The following is a 15950-nucleotide window of genomic DNA, read 5'->3' on the forward strand; positions in this document are numbered from 1 at the left end:
CAATTCCTCCCACCCTATTCCTCGGCTCTCAATCGCAGGCACCGTAGGGCCAGTCATCTCCGCCAGTTTCCAATATCTCATCAGCATGTCTGCGACAATATCCCTTCATGAGTTCTGATGTGAAGGTATAGTACTTGCATCTCGTTGTGAAGTGGTAGTGAAGCTCACAGGGTATCCTGTAAACGTCAGCTGTGCAGCGGCAGCCCGCATATCTAGCGATGTGGTAGTTGCACATATTTCTATTGCTTGTAATTTCCGGAATTTTGATGATGTTGTGATTTGGATTTTGATAGTTTCTTCAAGTGTCTGGTCTTTCGTGGCCTTTTATGTTGCAGGAATTGGACACTGCTTTATGTACGGATTTGTGAATGATCTGGTGAACAATAGCTAGATTCATTGTCCTGATTGTGTTGTTGGTACTCATTGAGATTTTCTGCACAAAGGATGTTAATAACATTGTCTCCAACGAATCAAGAAGGAAGGAACTCACCTCTTAGAAATCCTTTCAAGCTCCTCATTTCGCTTGAGCCATTCAAAGACCTTCTTTCGGCTTTCTTCTTCGTAATCAATGTCCTCAGGCACGGCGTCGTCTTCTTCCTCGCTCTGCTCTTGCTCGCTTTCCTGCTCCATGATGGTATCTTCGTTTTCAGTACTGCTCTCGCCCACACTCTCCTCCACCCCACCAAGGGTATCCAAATCACCACCATACTGCCAATCATCTCCGCCTATTTCTAGTTTGAGCTTGAGATGCTTCTTGCAAATGGTTCTTTGGCAATGGTGGGTGAGAAACTTAAAATTAGGACAGTCCTTGTACCTGATTCGATGTAACTCGCATGGGCGGGTTTTTTGCATTTGCCTCAGGACGGGTTTGCACCATGATATACCTTTGCAGTGGAAGCATCCGCATTCTGTATATCTGCAAAAGTATTCGTAGCACATCTTGAAGTGTGGAAGGTGTCGAAATTGATCGAAATGGAAAGTTGAAGTGATTTGAGGACGGCGACTTGGGCTTTATGGTTGTATCAGATGTCAAACTTGTTCAGAGAAAAGTCTGATATGAGCATAACGTGAGTATTTAAGGTTCGAAGTTCTTCCTCAGTTCGAATGGAAATGAAGCCGTGAATAGGGTTTCGTGGGACCGAACAGCGGGCTTCTCACGTGACACAATCCCTCAAACCTCGAAAGCCAAATGGTGATGAATAATGTTATGAGAATGATTCAAAAAACTTACCAGATTTCTTTGAACTCATGAAGTTAATTAATTAGAGTACTCAACGCGTTTCTTTGCTTCTCCTTTTATCTCTGAAAGACGGCGTCTTGTTCGCGAAGCGGAGTCCTCATTTCTCGACAATTGATATTTGCCCTCCCTTCTACCATGCCATACCAAAACTGGCTCCTTGCACACCTATCTCTTAACTATGAAGGAACTCAATGTTCAAACTGATTTCTTCTCGTTGTAGAATAATCTTTTGGATTGTATCCGTGCTCAGATTTCAGCCCCTTTCACATCACTCGCTTAATTTACGAGAGAAAATCCACGAAGTGGCAGGGCACATTTTGATTTTAAGAACATTCGAACATGCTTCCCCGACTAGGCTTCTTGATTTATCGTTATCTTTTTGTTATGGCGCATCCTGTTCGATGAGTTCACAGCCGATATGCCTAAAGAGCAATCTCGCAGCACTCAGCATGACCCTCACCCATGCGTCCAATGACGGCAATCTATCCAGCCCGAAGCCAGGGCCAAAGATCCCCTTTCAATTCCCATATAGCATCTTCTTATCCCTCTTCATCCATCTCCATCCCTAAGCAGCCAGTCCAATAACCCTCTCCCCATGCTCCTCATCCCCACCCTCTCCATCACCATAATCCGAACCACTTCCCTGTCCCCCTTCCTTGCCCTCATCCCCATCTTCAAACGGCGCATCAACCGCACCACTCATCTTCTCAGCCATCCCATCAACCATTACCAAACTCTCTCCCTCCCCATCCGTCATCTCCTCACTAGCCCTCTTCTTCTGCCTCGCATTCATCTTCTCCTCCCTCTTCAGCAACACAAAGTGTTCGTTGCACGCCTTCGCACCCGTCATCGTCACCTGCTCCGTCGTCTTGTAGCGCTCGCAGCACAGGCTGAACCCGGTTTGCGCGATGTTGCGCGCGTGGAAGCAGGTGTAGCGGCCGATGCGCGCGATGCAGCCGCAGTGCGGGTAGATGTAGGTGATTTCGACACACATGGTGGACGTCTTGAGTGAGGATTGCTTGCTTGTGTGTGTGTATGTGTGTGGCTGAAGGTGAGATGGGATGGGATAAACGTGTTTTGTCTGAATTGGTCTTGATTGAGGCTGGTTTGACCGCGTTTGACCTCGAACGCCTTCAAGATCGAGTCTCTGTGACCTGGTGATCCCTGACAAAAGAGATGATCTGCTTGTATCGAGACTTGATTGAAAGAGCCAGAAGATTGTTCCAAGATGACGAAGGAGTGTTGACGAAGTTGACACTAAGTTGTCGAAATATTATTACTTGACAAGAGGTTGACGGTTACCGTTGATGTCTTGTCTTGTGTCGATTAGAAGAGTGAATTCGTCTCGGCGAATTCGCTTCAGTTTTCACAATACTCTGGCAATACTCCGGACCCTCTCTTGCCCAGACTCTCGTCCAGAATGAGACCTCCTTCTTCAAAGTATGCCCTCAAAGTACAAAGCTTCGAACTTCTCCTGTAAGTTTTCCCCAAATATGTGTAGATGTCTCTGCGGAGCAAAGATACAAGATCTCTATTTGTCCATTAGTTTGGTTTGTGCTCGAGGAAGAAAGTTATCCAAAACAAGTCTTATTTTAGAACAATATTGGTCCAAAGAGAAAGAGTAAGTGTATCAAAGGTGTATTGAACTATCATGTCCTCCCAACAATATATCAACCGACTTTGCCTGCGCCTCAGTGATGATGAACGCCTGACTGACTTCCTGCCCTGGGGTATCTAAAACAAATTTCCAGTATCCACTAAACCTGATAAACAAACGAATGTATGCTCCTAAATGCACCAATCTTTTGACGGAACGCCACAGATGCATCCCTTTCCCCCAATGAATGGAAATTGTTCCCCCAAACGTAAACTTGCAGTTGAGTCTCCTACCACGTGATTCAATATCACGTGGAACGCTAACAGTCTCAATTTATTCGATTCTTTCCACCCATGCTCAAAGTTTTCCGCCATTGAATTTGAAAGAAATTAGATTAGACAATAATGGTTGTGGTTTTTCGCGTCTCCGCTTCCTCGGCTGGGAAGCCGAAAACCAGTTTGAAGAGGTCTTTTAGGAAGGTGTATTGCCCACTTTTCATCATCCAGCCCACACTCTTCGCCACGTCGACTGCGGTTGCTTTCCTGCCGACCGGGGGAAGAGAATTGGCGCTTCTGAACGTCGGATCGCTCAGTACCAAGTTTCGATATGATGCTAGGAGGGTGGCGTGCGCGGGTAATGAACCGAACGAGCCTGTCGGGAGTGATTTCACAAAGATTTGTAAAGCTGGTGGATCTGCCTTGTTTGGTGTTGCTGTGGTAGGTGTGGAGCGAGAAAACCCGACGTTCATCGCCGCTTTCAGGATGAGAATTTTTAGTCGGGTGAGATTAACGTCTTCCGGTGATGTCGTTGAAGTAATCGTGCTTGTCGATTTCTGGCTGCGCTCAGAGCCCTGCGAGTAGGAACTCAACGTCGATGTCGTGCTTGACCATCGTGCAGTCGCAGCACGATTGCCTTCCGTGCCGAGAACGAGGATGTTGGGTATGTTCGGAGAATTATCTTCTGGCGAGATCGGGGTATCTTCGAATTCTGTCGTTGGTGTCTCTGGAAGATAGCGGGTACGAGCATGGTCGGGGTGCTCGGGGTTCTCTGGAAGGCTTGCGAGATTGCCTTTATTGACAGCCGAGCGACTGATTTGTTCTGATATTTGTGTGAATGTGGTTTGAGATGGCCTGGGGGTGCCGCGTTCAGGTCGGACTTGGGTCCACCCCTCTCGGAAAAGATCACATAGCTCCCAACAAGCCTGTACTGCAGATCCGAGGAGCTCTTCGTCTGCTGCTTTGCCTTCTCTTTTGTTCTGGCGCAGGCTGAAAAGCATCTCGGCTAAGCCCCAACACGCACGGAGGAGTGCGTCTGTCTCTTCGGCTAACTCGTTTCGTTGTTTCATTAACCGGTGGCAGAGAGTAATATAGAAGTCTAAAGTCCGTTCTCGAAATGCCTCGGGAAGACTTCTATCGTGGGTATTGAAGAGGTGATTATTGAGCTCAAAGCTTACCCGGAGAACACTGTCCGCAATCTCATCTTTTTTCTGTCGAACATCAAATAATGCTTGACAGAAATCTCGGCACAAGTCAAGTGTGGGCCTGACATGGGATTCGTGATCCTCGTCTCTGCTATCGTAGAGTTTCTGACACAGCTTCCAGCAGCATTTCCAGGCCTTCTCATGTGGAGCTCCAGTCCCCGAATAACTGAATATCCTCTCTCGATGAATAGAGCTGAGGGAGGCAAGTGTATTGCATAAAGTCCAGCATTCGTTCAGAGCTGTCTTTAAAGCGCTAGTTTCCAGGGCGGAATTGCTCAACAAGGTGATCTCGGATTCGTCTACGTCAGTCTCGCTTTGGTCTTCGGGGATTCCTGCAATTCGTGAGAAAAGTGGCAAGTCTCTGAGCTGAGCTGACGAACCTTGTAGACTTGCCCTACTGACCGACCGTGACATAGGGTCACCTTTACCCGCGAAGGCGTCCACCTCTTGCCGTGTTTTAGCTCGAGGCGTTGCATTTTCCAAGCCATAGGCGACGGGTTTGATATCGGTTGTTATCGGCGGAGGGGAGATGGGACTTGTTTGCGTAACCTGAGAATGATTAGCACAGGCGTGGTGGATTATTAAAGGGAAGCGCTACGTTATCATTAGGGACTGTTAAATCTACTTTGAACGAGACGGGGGCTGATGATGTTGCGAGAGGTTCTTTTTGCTCATATGGTTGAGGGGTCGACCTGTCAGTGTTTCGTTGGGATTGTAAAGACGTTCCGGTATGATTTGAGAGATCCTAAGAGGTGTCAGTACCTAGCTACCGAACGAAACACTATCCAACTCACGAATGATCCAAAGCCTTCGGGTGCATGGATGACGGAAGTGACATCGTCTTCATCTCTGTCGGTTCGAAAGTAGTCAGGTATGTGGGTAGTGAGCCTCCTCAACTGGGGGACGAATCAGCATGTGGCAAGTTATAGAGAGCTGGCCGCAAGTACCGTGGCCTGCGTTTCCGCAGACGTCGACAACCTTTCTGTCGGAGGCGTAAATCTATTGGCGAGCACCTCTGGGGCAACCTCATCCTCGATCTCAGTTGTCTCCGTGCCATTCGACGTGACCGGCGATGGCCCGACCATATCTAATGGGCTGTTCATATTTGTGGTGTTGAGCTTGGTAGAGCCGTCCCTTGAACTTGGTCTTAGGTTGGATGAACCTGCCGAGCTGTGCGCAGACCTGCAAGAAAAAGTGTTAGAACACTGGGCGGACCTCAAGAACCAGTGTTGTACATACAACGATGAAAATCGCGGGGAATTGGTGTGAGGAGAGTCTGGCCTGGGAGACATAGAGAAGTCGGTGCTTGTATAAGGAGAGAAGGCCGACAGGATATTTCTAGGTGAAGGGACCAGGGGACTCTCCAATGCCATTGTTAGAGCAAGGCTGGATCTGCGTGAATCCTGAAAGGGCCGCTCAACGATCTTACGCGTTGGTTATGAGGGACAAAAGCTGGCAGCGCACTCCTAGCAAAGGCACAGGCAAGCAGGCAGGCAGGCAGGCCCAAAGATGTTGGTGTGGGTCAAGGCTGAATGGGAGGGAGCTATCGGGCCCAGGAGCTGGACGGAGCTGGACGGGGCTGGGAGTTGGCTCTGAATGAGTCGTAGTGTAGCTGAAGGAGCCAGTTGGAGGAAGGCAACAACAGTAGCAGCTTTGTCGACGAGGGGGGAGCAGTGGCCGACGTGCAGCAATCCGGCGTGGGTTCCGCAATGAGGGCGAGTCTAAAGCTGCGTAAATTCGACAGAGGTACCACAGGTACGTTGTCTGAGGTGCGTATCGCGGGCGTTGGAAGTGGTGGTGAGGAGCAGAATCGCGCTGTGCCGTGCGCGCACCCTCGCACTCGTCCCAGTTGATAGAGTCAACGTTCGCTTGGCTGGGGTAATCCTTGCCGTGCGCTGGTGCTTTTCTGCCCGGCGTCAGCAGCGATGAGGGAGAATTGCAAGAGGGCCAGGAAAGTGTAAAGTGCAGCTCTGGCTGCCGCGTGCGGCTTGGTAACTTGGTTGCTTGCTTGCTTGCTTGCTCGTGCTCGGCGTGGGTGCGCCTGCTCTGCTCTGCTCTGCTCTCCTTGCTCTCCTTGCTCTCCCTGCGCTCCCTGCTCTCCCTTGAAGCGAAGCCCGCCATCGAATGGCAGCGCGCCGCCTGCACTTTGGCCTCACGGTGGCATACCACTAGAGAAGGCAGTTACAGTTGCGTGCAGCGAGATTTAGAGCCGGCGAATCAGGCCTGCAGCTGCGCGTCTCTTGATCGCGGGCTGCATGAGCTCGCAGGCATGCAGGCGCTTAGAAGCTCTGTTTCTTCGAATCTCCAGTTTCCGGCCTCAACCTCACTCAGGTCCCTCCACCACCTTTATCCCGGCACACGGTTGGAACATCCACGGTGCTCCAGAGTCCAGACCATGGAGGATAGGTGTGATAGCTCGCTGGTACGACCCGAGTTCAGCCAATTGCACTGCTCCCGCACACAGACAATCCATCTCCCAGCGGTCTCACAGTTATCGGCGGGAACAGCCGTTCGTGGGTAACAAACCAGCGAGAGAGGCCCCCAAAGGTACTTCTAGCAAGAATGCTTTTAGAACTAGCCGACCCGATGCGCCGCGGCCCAACTCTTCGGGTTGGGCGGGTCCTTTGGATCGGCCACCACACATGAGATCTTCGTCCCCTTGAGCCCCAGCCCCTGTTGGTGGTCGAGAAGTGGTGACCTCCAATCCCTGGTGGTCAGCGTGCCATGGTGCTTTTTCCATGTGCAGCCACTGCCTGAGATGTCCTCGTCGACCAGACGGTGAGAGACGCTCTCATTACTTTGCATATTATTATCTTGTCCACCGTCAGCCCCCAACTTCTCCGTTATTCGAGCGTGCGGGATCTGAGAACCATTGGTGGCAGCTACGAGGAGCTCCAGCCAAAGAGCGTCCTACACGGCTCGCATTCCGGCCATCGAATAACTTTACTCGACGGTATCGATTAGAGCCTCTTCGCTGTTCAATCATGATTCATGAAGTTGGATGACTGGATCCGAGTCCTCATGCAACACGAACGTCTGCGCCGCTACTAGCCTTGCGGTCACGCAGCATGCGCTTGCGTAGCCGCCATACAACCCTATCGCAGATAAGCAGCTAACATGTCCTCGCTGATGTGGGCGTGTTGGAAATGTTAGTCCCAGTATTAAGAGCAGACACCAACAATCCCAACAAGAAGTTTAAATTCGTGGCGGATGCTAAAAGGCGGAGGGCAATCCTCAATCCAACACGCCTCGTTCCCCTGGGCAGAATCTGGGGCATAGGGTCGGAAAAATACCCCTTTCTGGGACAGATGTGAGATAAGATGGCGTGTTCCATTGTCACCGGCCGCTTGGTGCCGGAAGTCTGCCTCGTTGGAGCGGAAATGTTGGTAAAAAGCGGTCTTGAATTTTGGGATCTGATCCTTTTGTCTTTGGGACCAAGCCCACGAACCTCCAACTCCTTCCCCAATACGCCATTTATGCAATCGCTCATACTTCCATTCCAGATAACCAACGCCTGTGCCACGTAGTGTACCCATCTAATTCATCGCCGCCTTCTTTGCGTCTCGTTCTGCGGGATTGTATCTAAGAAGATGGTTAGAGACCAGAACCGTTATTGAAGCAGTTGGGTTGGCATAAATGGGCGCGGTCTGCAGGAAGAAGACATACTTGAGGAGCTTCTCAATCAGGTCCACATGTGTCATGATCATTCGGCGGCAGCAGTACCGTTTGCATTTCAGCTCGTCCATCGCATCACTGTTGTTAAAGTAAGCACGGCTTGGACGCCTCCGAGAGCTGAAGTCTTGTCCTACCCATCCGGCATTCCTTCGTCGATGAGCTTCAGGTATCGTTCCCATAGATCTCCGATGACCTGCGGGCAGATCAGTAAAGGCAGGGGCAACAGAACTGGGGAAGAGCGGGGTGCGGTTTGAGGAGATTTACCTTCCCGCAGGAAAAGCAGCGCACTGGAATAATCATCCCGAGGTATTCTGGCTGGGTTTGGAGGCCACGAATAGTTGGCAGGAGCAGAGCGGTTGAAGTTGTAGAGCTTTGATGTTGTCGCCGCGAGAGAGGTTGGAGAATCCAAGAATATCGCGCTAGTTCAAAAATAATTTTTTTGTGAGCCTCATTCACCGATAGGCAAAAAATGTTTCTTTGAACTCCACCAAACCACACAAGGACTCTGACAACACCATGGCTTCTGCATTGAAGCGCAAGAGAGGTCCCGTGGAGGTTTTGGATACTCCAAAACGATCTAAATCTGTGAAAAACCAGTCCGGGAACCCTTTACGACCAGTCAGCGATAAGGCAGGCTGGGAAGCTGCCTTCAATCCGCCCCAGGAATTGGTAGCACCCACAAATGGGGTCAATGGCAATCATTCGCACGGAACTCCGGAATCGCCAGAAGCTGTGGACTATGAAGCTTATGTGCAAGATGAAAAATACAAAGACGCCATACATCAGCGGGAGAAGCTATCCCAAAACGTCCTTTATGACAACAGCAACAAAACATCCGTGTATTCCGAGCCCAAGAAGACGAATGACTTGTGGAAACTATCCGAGCCGATTGGAGGTCGAATGATAAACGCCGATCCAGTTTTCACAGCCGATGAGAAGTATGTGGGTTGGATTACTATCTACGGAATGCCGCTAACTTCATGATGCAGATTTCTCATTGTTGCTAATCGGAGAACTATTAACGTCTACTCAACCTTGAATTCCCTTCTTACTCGGTCCGTAAAGCCTATTCTCAAGGATGACGCTCCTCGCACCACTCGAATCGTAACATATTGCTTGTCCCCGACTCACCCGAATATCATATGGGTAGCTTTCTCAGATGGATCTGTTTTCAGGATCGACTGGACGACAGGTAGAGGTGGAAACGACCACTGGACGATATCTTCGACCGGTTGCATCCATATGACTGTGGCTTCCATGGAGTCTTCTGGACGAAGACGAGATGTAGTTTTCACAACCGAGACCAAGAAGGATGGCGGCTTTCGGATCACAGCGCATGGAATGTCCCAAGAAACTCCGAGTGACACCCCTACGAGAACCATATACACAACACCGAACCGGATACAGTTCTTGAAAACAGCAAAGGAGGGTTCAGTCATTGTTGCCGCTTCTGGCAACAGAGTTCTCCTCGGTCGTCTCCGCTCAACTGAGTACAACACTGTTGAAAATATCAGATATGAATTCCGCATTTTCGAGTCCACAGAAGTTATCAAGTCTTTGGATGTTCGAGTCTCCGAAAGGAAAGAAACTGATGGCCTGAAGAAAAGTTTGAAAAAGTCGCCAGTTGTGGACGTCGTGGTTGGAAATATTCGAGGTGTCTTATTTGTGCATAACGATCTTCTCGCAAAGTTATTTTCGCAGCAGGCGGACGGGAAGCTCCCACCAGGAATCAGCATGGTACCACGCAAGTTGCATTGGCATCGACAAGTAGTACATACCGTCAAGTGGTCACTAGATGGTAAGTGAGCCTAATTAGGTATCACAGCTCATGCTGATAATGATCTAGGCAATTATATCATTTCTGGTGGCACCGAGACGGTGCTTGTACTTTGGCAACTCGACACCGGAAAACAGCAATTTCTCCCTCACATGTCTGCAACTATTCAGAATGTAGTTGTTGCACCATCCGGAACTTCATATGCAATCCAGCTTGCGGATAACTCGGCCATGATCTTGTCCACCGCGGAGCTGGAGCCCACAGCAAACATTGCTGGTATTCAGGCTTCAGTCCTTGAGTCTGAAGAGCCGCTGGAAGCGCAAGTTGAGAAAGTTGAGGAGCTCTCCTGGCGACCACCTCTTGTGCAGAGTACTCCGGCCATCATAAATCCTGCGAATCCCTCCAAGCTTCTTCTTGGTGTAGGACAAACGCAGGAGATCAGTGCTACCAAACCTCAGGTCATGAGTAATCCGTTTCTGCAAACATTCGACCTCGGATCAGCGCATAATTTGTCCAGACAAGCTTTGACCAGGACCAACATAACAAATGTCAATGCAGCCCCTAGCACACATCCCTTGTCAGAACCCAGAGTTACACATATGAAGATCTCTCATGATGGAAAGTGGCTTGCAACAGTGGACGAATGGACGCCTCCAGCGAGAGAATATGACTTCTTAAAGCACAGGGGCAAAGACCTCTCCGTTGAGGTGCAGCAAAGACGAGAGGTGTTCCTCAAATTTTGGCAGTGGAGCAAGGAGTCGGAGTTGTGGGAGCTCGTATCGCGTATTGATTCACCTCATTCGCTCGGCCCAGATTCAGGCGATGCCGGGAGGATTTTTGCCCTTGCCGCCGACCCTAGCTCCTCACGCTTTTCAACAATAGGAGAGGACAGTATAGTTAGAACTTGGGGGACAAAGACACGAAAACGAGACGGAGTCGTTGTTCGTGCGAAAGACGGTAATGCTTTCAGAAATTGGCATTGCCAGCATGCCATTTGTCTTGGCAAGCCGGAACTTTTGGAGGGATCAGGGCATTCCGAAAAGTATCCTACAAGTGGATCGGTTACCTTTTCTGAGGATGGGTCAGTATTGGCCGCAGCATGCGATAGTGATGATGGCCTTTTGCATATTGTGGACCCGGATTCTGGAATTATTCGACTCTCCCATACTGGATTGTTCGAAGGCACCATTATTGGCATGGAGTTCTTGGATCAGGATCTGATCGTACTTTCCAACAAGTTGTTCGTCTTTGACGTTGTCTCTGAAACTTTCAGATTCGCCATCAAGCTAGCATCTAGTCCTGCATCTTTGACTCCCAGACAAAAGCAGGAAATGATGCACTTGGCTGTTGATCGTCGAAGTCGGACCTTCGCAGTTGCACTTCCAACCTTCAGCGTTCAGTCGGGCAAGCCATCCCTTTGGTCAGCGAGCTGCGAATTGACCGTATTCCACCAAGATAGTCGCGAGCCTCAACTCACCGAAGAATTCCCTACTATCATCACGGCTCTACTTCCCGCTGTCAGCTCCGAAGGCTATATCGTCCTCGACACCGCGGCCGAGATCCGTACTGTAATGAAGAAGGGCAGTCAAGCAGTCACTGCTCTTGCACAATCCACCTCAGCACTTGAGCTCGACACTGTGCCGGAAGAGCCGACTAGCGAAATGCTACAAGAGGAAGATGTCGAAGGAGTTGATGATTATCTCCTAACTCCCGCAGCAACACAAGACGGGGAGGGCGACGACGATAATGAGCACCCTGTCGTCACTCAACAACAGTTGTCAGAAATCTTCGATATTGGACCATCATTTGCCTTGCCACCGATGGAGGAAATGTTCTACCAGGTTGCTGGCCTATTTTCAAGCAAACCGCTTGCTCAGAGTGTATCATGATTTCAGTTTCACAGTGTATGACTTGCATAGCGGTCGGGTTTCTCAGCATTTCAGCGATAGGGAGCTTTGTACAGGGTGTACAAAGCCAAAAGTAGGGATTGAATTACATGACATTGTCAACAGCTTCAATGTTAAGTGAGACCCCTTCAATTTCTTGGCAAGTGATCTCGTATCCAATTTCCAGAAGAAAGAATACAAGCAGGAGCATTAACGGAACCCGTTGGTCACGTGCAGAGAAGTGTCTTTAAAAGTGGGGTGCGAGCCATTTGGCCGATGGCGCAAGAGCAAGTGGATCAACCAACCTTCACAAAAAGGCATGTCGTACGAGCTCAAGTATATCTCCCCTTCCTTCTCTCTTTTCAAGTCCAGTTCCCTCCCATTTCGTTCTCAGTTCCGTATACACAGTTCACAATGTCATTTGACACCATCCCCATCCTTGACCTATCCCAGGCCAAAGACCCATCTACTAAGCCACAGTTCCTGGATGAGCTCCGACACGCTCTCTTAGAAGTTGGCTTCCTGTACCTGAAGAATGTAGGAATCCCAGAAGAGCTCACACAAAAGGTTATAGAAGAAGGCGTGGCCTTTTTTGACCTGCCTATGGAAGAGAAGTATATTGTACTCTCCCGTCTCCATCCAGCTCCTAACCCGTTACGTACAGACTCAAAATTGAAATGAAAAACGCCCCCTCCTTCCTAGGTTACTCCCGCCTCGACGCTGAAATAACAGCACACACCATTGACCACAGAGAACAAATCGACCTCTCAACCGACCACGCCGTCAGGACACCAGATCAGCCACTCTACCGAAACCTCTTTGCACCCACACAATGGCCGCCCCCTGCTTACCTCCCGGATTTCAAGCCCGTGTACTCGCAATACATAACCCTGATGGGCGAAATCTCCATCTTCTTCACGTCTTTGATCGCAGAAGCCATCGGATTACCAGCCACCGCATTCAACAAGTACTTCGACGCCGACCAACAACATAAACTCAAAATCGTAAAATACCCCGATTTGAAAGAGCTAGGGCTATGGAAGGAGGGAGATGAGGTGAAGGAGGGGCAGGGCGTTGGACCGCATAAGGATAGCATGTTTACGAGCTATTTGCTGCAGGTTACGAAGCATAAGGGTCTCCAGGTGCAGAATCTGAGGGGCGAGTGGATTGATTGTCCGCCTATTGATGGTACGCTTGTGGTTGCCATTGGGCAGGGGATGGAGGCTCTTACGCAAGGTGTTTGTATGTCCACGACCCATCGCGTGCTCTCTCCAGCTCCTGGGAGCGGGGCGAGATTTTCGGTTCCTTTTTTTCAAGGAGTTAGTCTTGATGCTGAGTTCGACGAGCTGAATGATTTGGATGGTGGAGGCGGCGTGGGCAGGGTTCCGGAGGAGGTGAGGGAGATGAGGAGGAGGGTTGTGGAGAGGAATGGAGGGAGGCTGGATGATGTGGAGTTTACGTTCAGGAGTGGAGGAAGTGCGAGGACGTTGGGCGAGGCGACGCTGAGGAATAGGATTAAGAGCCATCCGGATGTGGGGGAGAGGTGGTATCCCGAGATTCTGGCAGAAATTAGAGCGCAGCAGGAGGAGAGGGAGGAGGGTGACAGGAAGAAAGCTGCTTTTGAACCACAGCAGAATGGCGCTCCTCTGACCGGAGGGTTGGGCCAAGTTGTAGAAGCACACTGATGGAGAAGGATCAGGCTGATCGTGTACCGTAGACACATTATGCATAGCCTTTTGTCCATGCTAACTCCCAATGCGCCTATCGCTCCAGTAAATCCATCTAACATCTCGCATCCCTTATTCATTCATATCGCCTCCCTTCATCTCGCCAGTAAAAGGTAAAAGTTGCTCCACCTCCACTGCAAAGCAGGTTCAGTCCTCCATCATCGCACCTCCCCTCCCTCCCCTTTAACACCACCTATTTCGCAGGCTGCACCACAAAATTCGGGAAGCAGTCCTCGATTGTCTTGCTATGCTTATTCGTAGCGTGTTCCGTAAGTCTGTAACCCAAAGTATCACCATCAGCACCCCTCCAGTCTTCAGATTCCGGTGAGGCACTTACGCAGGCGCGCGAGTCGTCTTCAGGAACGTCGATTTGCAGATGTCGCACTGGATGTCCTTGGCCTGCTCATTGACCTTCAGTTGCGACTTGGCCACTCCCTTGTCATCTTTGTCCTTGCGCGCACGCTTTGAGGCGGCTTTTGCTCCCTGTTTGAGGTCTGTCAGCCTAGAGGAGTGGAGGTGGGAGGAGGGGGAGGAGTGGGGGACTGACGTTTCCGCCACCCATTTTTGCTTGAACTTCTGGTATTGAGGAGGGTGTCTGTTGGGTGCGTGGTAGAGGTAGAGGGTAGTGTTGTCTCGAGAGTTTGTGTCGTCGTACTCAGCGATATTTTTGGAGGAGGGGTTCTTCCGGGCTTATCGAAGAAAAAATACCTACACAGCCAATCCGGTTTAGATTGGTGCCACAGGCCGACAGGGGTCCGTTTCCAGGGCGCTTCTAAGACCCCTGTCATTATTGATTTATGAGACGCGATTTCTGTCGCGAGTCAACCCTCTCAATTTCCTCACGTCATAAAATTCGACAACAAATCTATCTTCCCCTCAAAAACACCTAGAATTGCAAAGGGCAGTCTTCTTAATGCTTCGAGGAATCTTCGGAAGGAAAGAGAGCAATACGGTTCCCGAAATGGCGGAGACTATCGACGCTAAGTCCTTCAAGGACGCCCTCGATCGTTATCCTGCTCTGATTAAGAGTCTCTCAAAGCCTCGTATGTAGCTCTTCATTTCTGATCGTTTTCTTTGGGAGATTTGAAGGCCGTTGTTAACGCGTTTGATAGCAAAGGAGGGTCAACTCAGTCTTGAGGAGCTCGACGCTTTCAGATATAATGGGGCTCCGATGGCTTATTCTTCGAAGACCGGTCGCACTATGGAGAGCAAGGACCTCCAGAAGCTGTTCGAGTGGAAGATGTAAGTTCCTTTGCAAATTGAGGCACTTTCCTTGGGATTTCATTTATTTGTGATTTTGAGCGAGTCCTGTATGAGTTGTTTTTCAGCGTCAACTTAAAAACGCATAGTTTTACTCGGTTACGTACTAATTTGGTTCAGGCGCCATGGCGTTTTCCGTCCAGGTCTTTCCGGCAAAGTTGCAAGCAACTCCAATGAGACAATCGCTGCTGCTTTCAAGGACGGTTTCGTCTACTATGCGGAGAAGCCGTCAGACATCGCCGGCGTTCTCGAGAAGTTGTCAAAGCCCCTCAAAGGTGTTGGACCAGCCACAGCCTCTCTCCTCCTCGCAGTCCATGATCCCTCAAACGTTGTATTCTTCAGCGACGAGCTCTACAGATGGCTTCTTCATGATGGCAAGAAGGTCTCCCCGAAGTACACGGCCAAGGAGTTCGAGGAGCTCTTCAACAAGGCGAAATCATTCATGTCGAGAATCAAATGCACTCCGATTGAGCTCGAGAAAGCCGCATTCGTCATCATCAAAGAGAATGAGCCGGTCCCTGAGCCGAAGCCGAAGAAGGTTTCAAGCGGACTTCCAAGAGGCCGCCCTAAGAAGCCTGACAGCGAGAAGAAGGTCAAGGTTCCTTCTGGCCGTGGTCGGGGACGCCCCCCCAAGGTAATCACTGCTGAAGAAAAGGCTGCAATGGCCGCAAAGGCCGCCTCTGGAGAAACCAAGAAGCGAGGAAGAAAGCCGAAGGCCAAGGAGGAAGAAGTTAAGGGTGAAGCTGATGTCGAGGCAGGGGAGGTAGAGGAGACGGCAGCTACACCAGCATCGAAGAAGAGAAAGACTTCAGAAGGCCCTGCTAGCAGTGCGAAGCGCAGTGGAAAGAAGGCAATGGCTTGAGCAGTTTTATTTGGTTTGGGAGGGCGAAAACTTGGAGCTGTGCATAGAATTTTTAGGCTTGGAAATGATATCCACAGGAGAGCCGCCACTGAGATTATCATACAATGTATGATGCCACGGTAGTCGAACGCATGATTTTTAACTGGAAAAGCTCTTGATGTTATGTTGGCTGGAGTGGGAACAACATGCTTTGGCAGCGAAGCTAGGCTCGTTACAGCGCATAGAAGCCTATACTTACAGCGCCCCGACCACTATAAATTGGCCTAACAAAAGTCCTGATGTGCAACAAAACTCGTCACTAGAGGGTTGTCACGAGCTTCTTGCGAACCGCAATAGTGAATATCGGGCCACAGAGATATAAGGTAATTGAGAATGTTTTGAAGTGAAGCTAGGATAGGGGTTCGAGCAAGGTTTCTGTCAACCCCACAGGTTCGCGCATCCTGCCG

At 50.0% G+C, this 15950-nt stretch overlaps 8 protein-coding genes across 8 annotated transcripts; 3 read left to right on the plus strand and 5 right to left on the minus strand.

Annotated features, from left to right (window-relative positions):
• Nucleotides 1–324: 324 nt before the first annotated feature.
• On the minus strand, nt 325–1250 carry K444DRAFT_628690 (uncharacterized protein; the record flags this gene model as incomplete). Its single annotated transcript, XM_024882948.1, has 4 exons — nt 325–373; nt 491–789; nt 885–1009; nt 1232–1250. 4 exons carry the CDS (start codon nt 1248–1250, stop codon nt 325–327), a joined length of 492 nt encoding a protein of 163 aa, XP_024738576.1.
• Nucleotides 1251–1582: 332 nt separating this feature from the next.
• K444DRAFT_611906 (uncharacterized protein) lies at nt 1583–2131 on the minus strand. The gene has a single exon (XM_024880030.1). The coding sequence runs from the start codon at nt 2088–2090 to the stop codon at nt 1806–1808; it is 285 nt and encodes a 94-aa protein (XP_024738577.1). The 5' UTR covers nt 2091–2131; the 3' UTR covers nt 1583–1805.
• Nucleotides 2132–3231: 1100 nt separating this feature from the next.
• Nucleotides 3232–5690, minus strand: K444DRAFT_526058 (uncharacterized protein; the record flags this gene model as incomplete). Its single annotated transcript, XM_024874512.1, has 5 exons — nt 3232–4649; nt 4698–4866; nt 5112–5213; nt 5331–5499; nt 5557–5690. 5 exons carry the CDS (start codon nt 5688–5690, stop codon nt 3232–3234), a joined length of 1992 nt encoding a protein of 663 aa, XP_024738578.1.
• Nucleotides 5691–7853: 2163 nt separating this feature from the next.
• On the minus strand, nt 7854–8292 carry K444DRAFT_526722 (putative DNA-directed RNA polymerases I, II, and III subunit RPABC5; the record flags this gene model as incomplete). Its single annotated transcript, XM_024874569.1, has 4 exons — nt 7854–7899; nt 7984–8070; nt 8127–8185; nt 8257–8292. 4 exons carry the CDS (start codon nt 8290–8292, stop codon nt 7854–7856), a joined length of 228 nt encoding a protein of 75 aa, XP_024738579.1.
• A 197-nt stretch (nt 8293–8489) lies between these two features.
• Nucleotides 8490–11868, plus strand: K444DRAFT_611914 (WD repeat-containing protein-like protein). Its single transcript, XM_024880031.1, has 3 exons — nt 8490–8930; nt 8982–9790; nt 9839–11868. The coding sequence occupies exons 1-3, from the start codon at nt 8509–8511 to the stop codon at nt 11656–11658; spliced, it is 3051 nt and encodes a 1016-aa protein (XP_024738580.1). The 5' UTR covers nt 8490–8508; the 3' UTR covers nt 11659–11868.
• Nucleotides 11869–12069: 201 nt separating this feature from the next.
• On the plus strand, nt 12070–13340 carry K444DRAFT_652305 (putative isopenicillin N synthetase; the record flags this gene model as incomplete). The annotated part of the gene is made up of 2 exons (XM_024885784.1): nt 12070–12269; nt 12320–13340. 2 exons carry the CDS (start codon nt 12070–12072, stop codon nt 13338–13340), a joined length of 1221 nt encoding a protein of 406 aa, XP_024738581.1.
• Nucleotides 13341–13575: 235 nt separating this feature from the next.
• On the minus strand, nt 13576–13865 carry K444DRAFT_526651 (DUF1909-domain-containing protein; the record flags this gene model as incomplete). The annotated part of the gene is made up of 2 exons (XM_024874561.1): nt 13576–13657; nt 13720–13865. Coding segments are annotated over 2 exons (228 nt in total), but the record flags the coding sequence as incomplete, so codon positions are not given.
• Nucleotides 13866–14343: 478 nt separating this feature from the next.
• On the plus strand, nt 14344–15504 carry K444DRAFT_526386 (uncharacterized protein; the record flags this gene model as incomplete). Its single annotated transcript, XM_024874537.1, has 3 exons — nt 14344–14425; nt 14495–14624; nt 14763–15504. The coding sequence occupies 3 exons, from the start codon at nt 14344–14346 to the stop codon at nt 15502–15504; spliced, it is 954 nt and encodes a 317-aa protein (XP_024738583.1).
• Between the last annotated feature and the right edge of the window lie 446 nt (nt 15505–15950).

The sequence above is a fragment of the Hyaloscypha bicolor genome (genome assembly GCF_002865645.1).
Source record: "Hyaloscypha bicolor E unplaced genomic scaffold K444scaffold_56, whole genome shotgun sequence".
In the NCBI taxonomy this organism is placed as follows: Eukaryota; Fungi; Ascomycota; class Leotiomycetes; order Helotiales; family Hyaloscyphaceae; genus Hyaloscypha; species Hyaloscypha bicolor.

Excerpts from the sequence above, each read along its gene's own strand:
- K444DRAFT_611906 (XM_024880030.1), bottom strand. The coding sequence starts at position 2,090 with ATGACGGGTGCGAAGGCGTGCAACGAACACTTTGTGTTGCTGAAGAGG.
- K444DRAFT_611914 (XM_024880031.1), top strand. The coding sequence starts at position 8,509 with ATGGCTTCTGCATTGAAGCGCAAGAGAGGTCCCGTGGAGGTTTTGGAT. Across the intron at positions 8,931-8,981 it reads GTTTTCACAGCCGATGAGAA|ATTTCTCATTGTTGCTAATC; the intron begins GTATGTGGGTTG and ends TTCATGATGCAG. Across the intron at positions 9,791-9,838 it reads CGTCAAGTGGTCACTAGATG|GCAATTATATCATTTCTGGT; the intron begins GTAAGTGAGCCT and ends ATAATGATCTAG.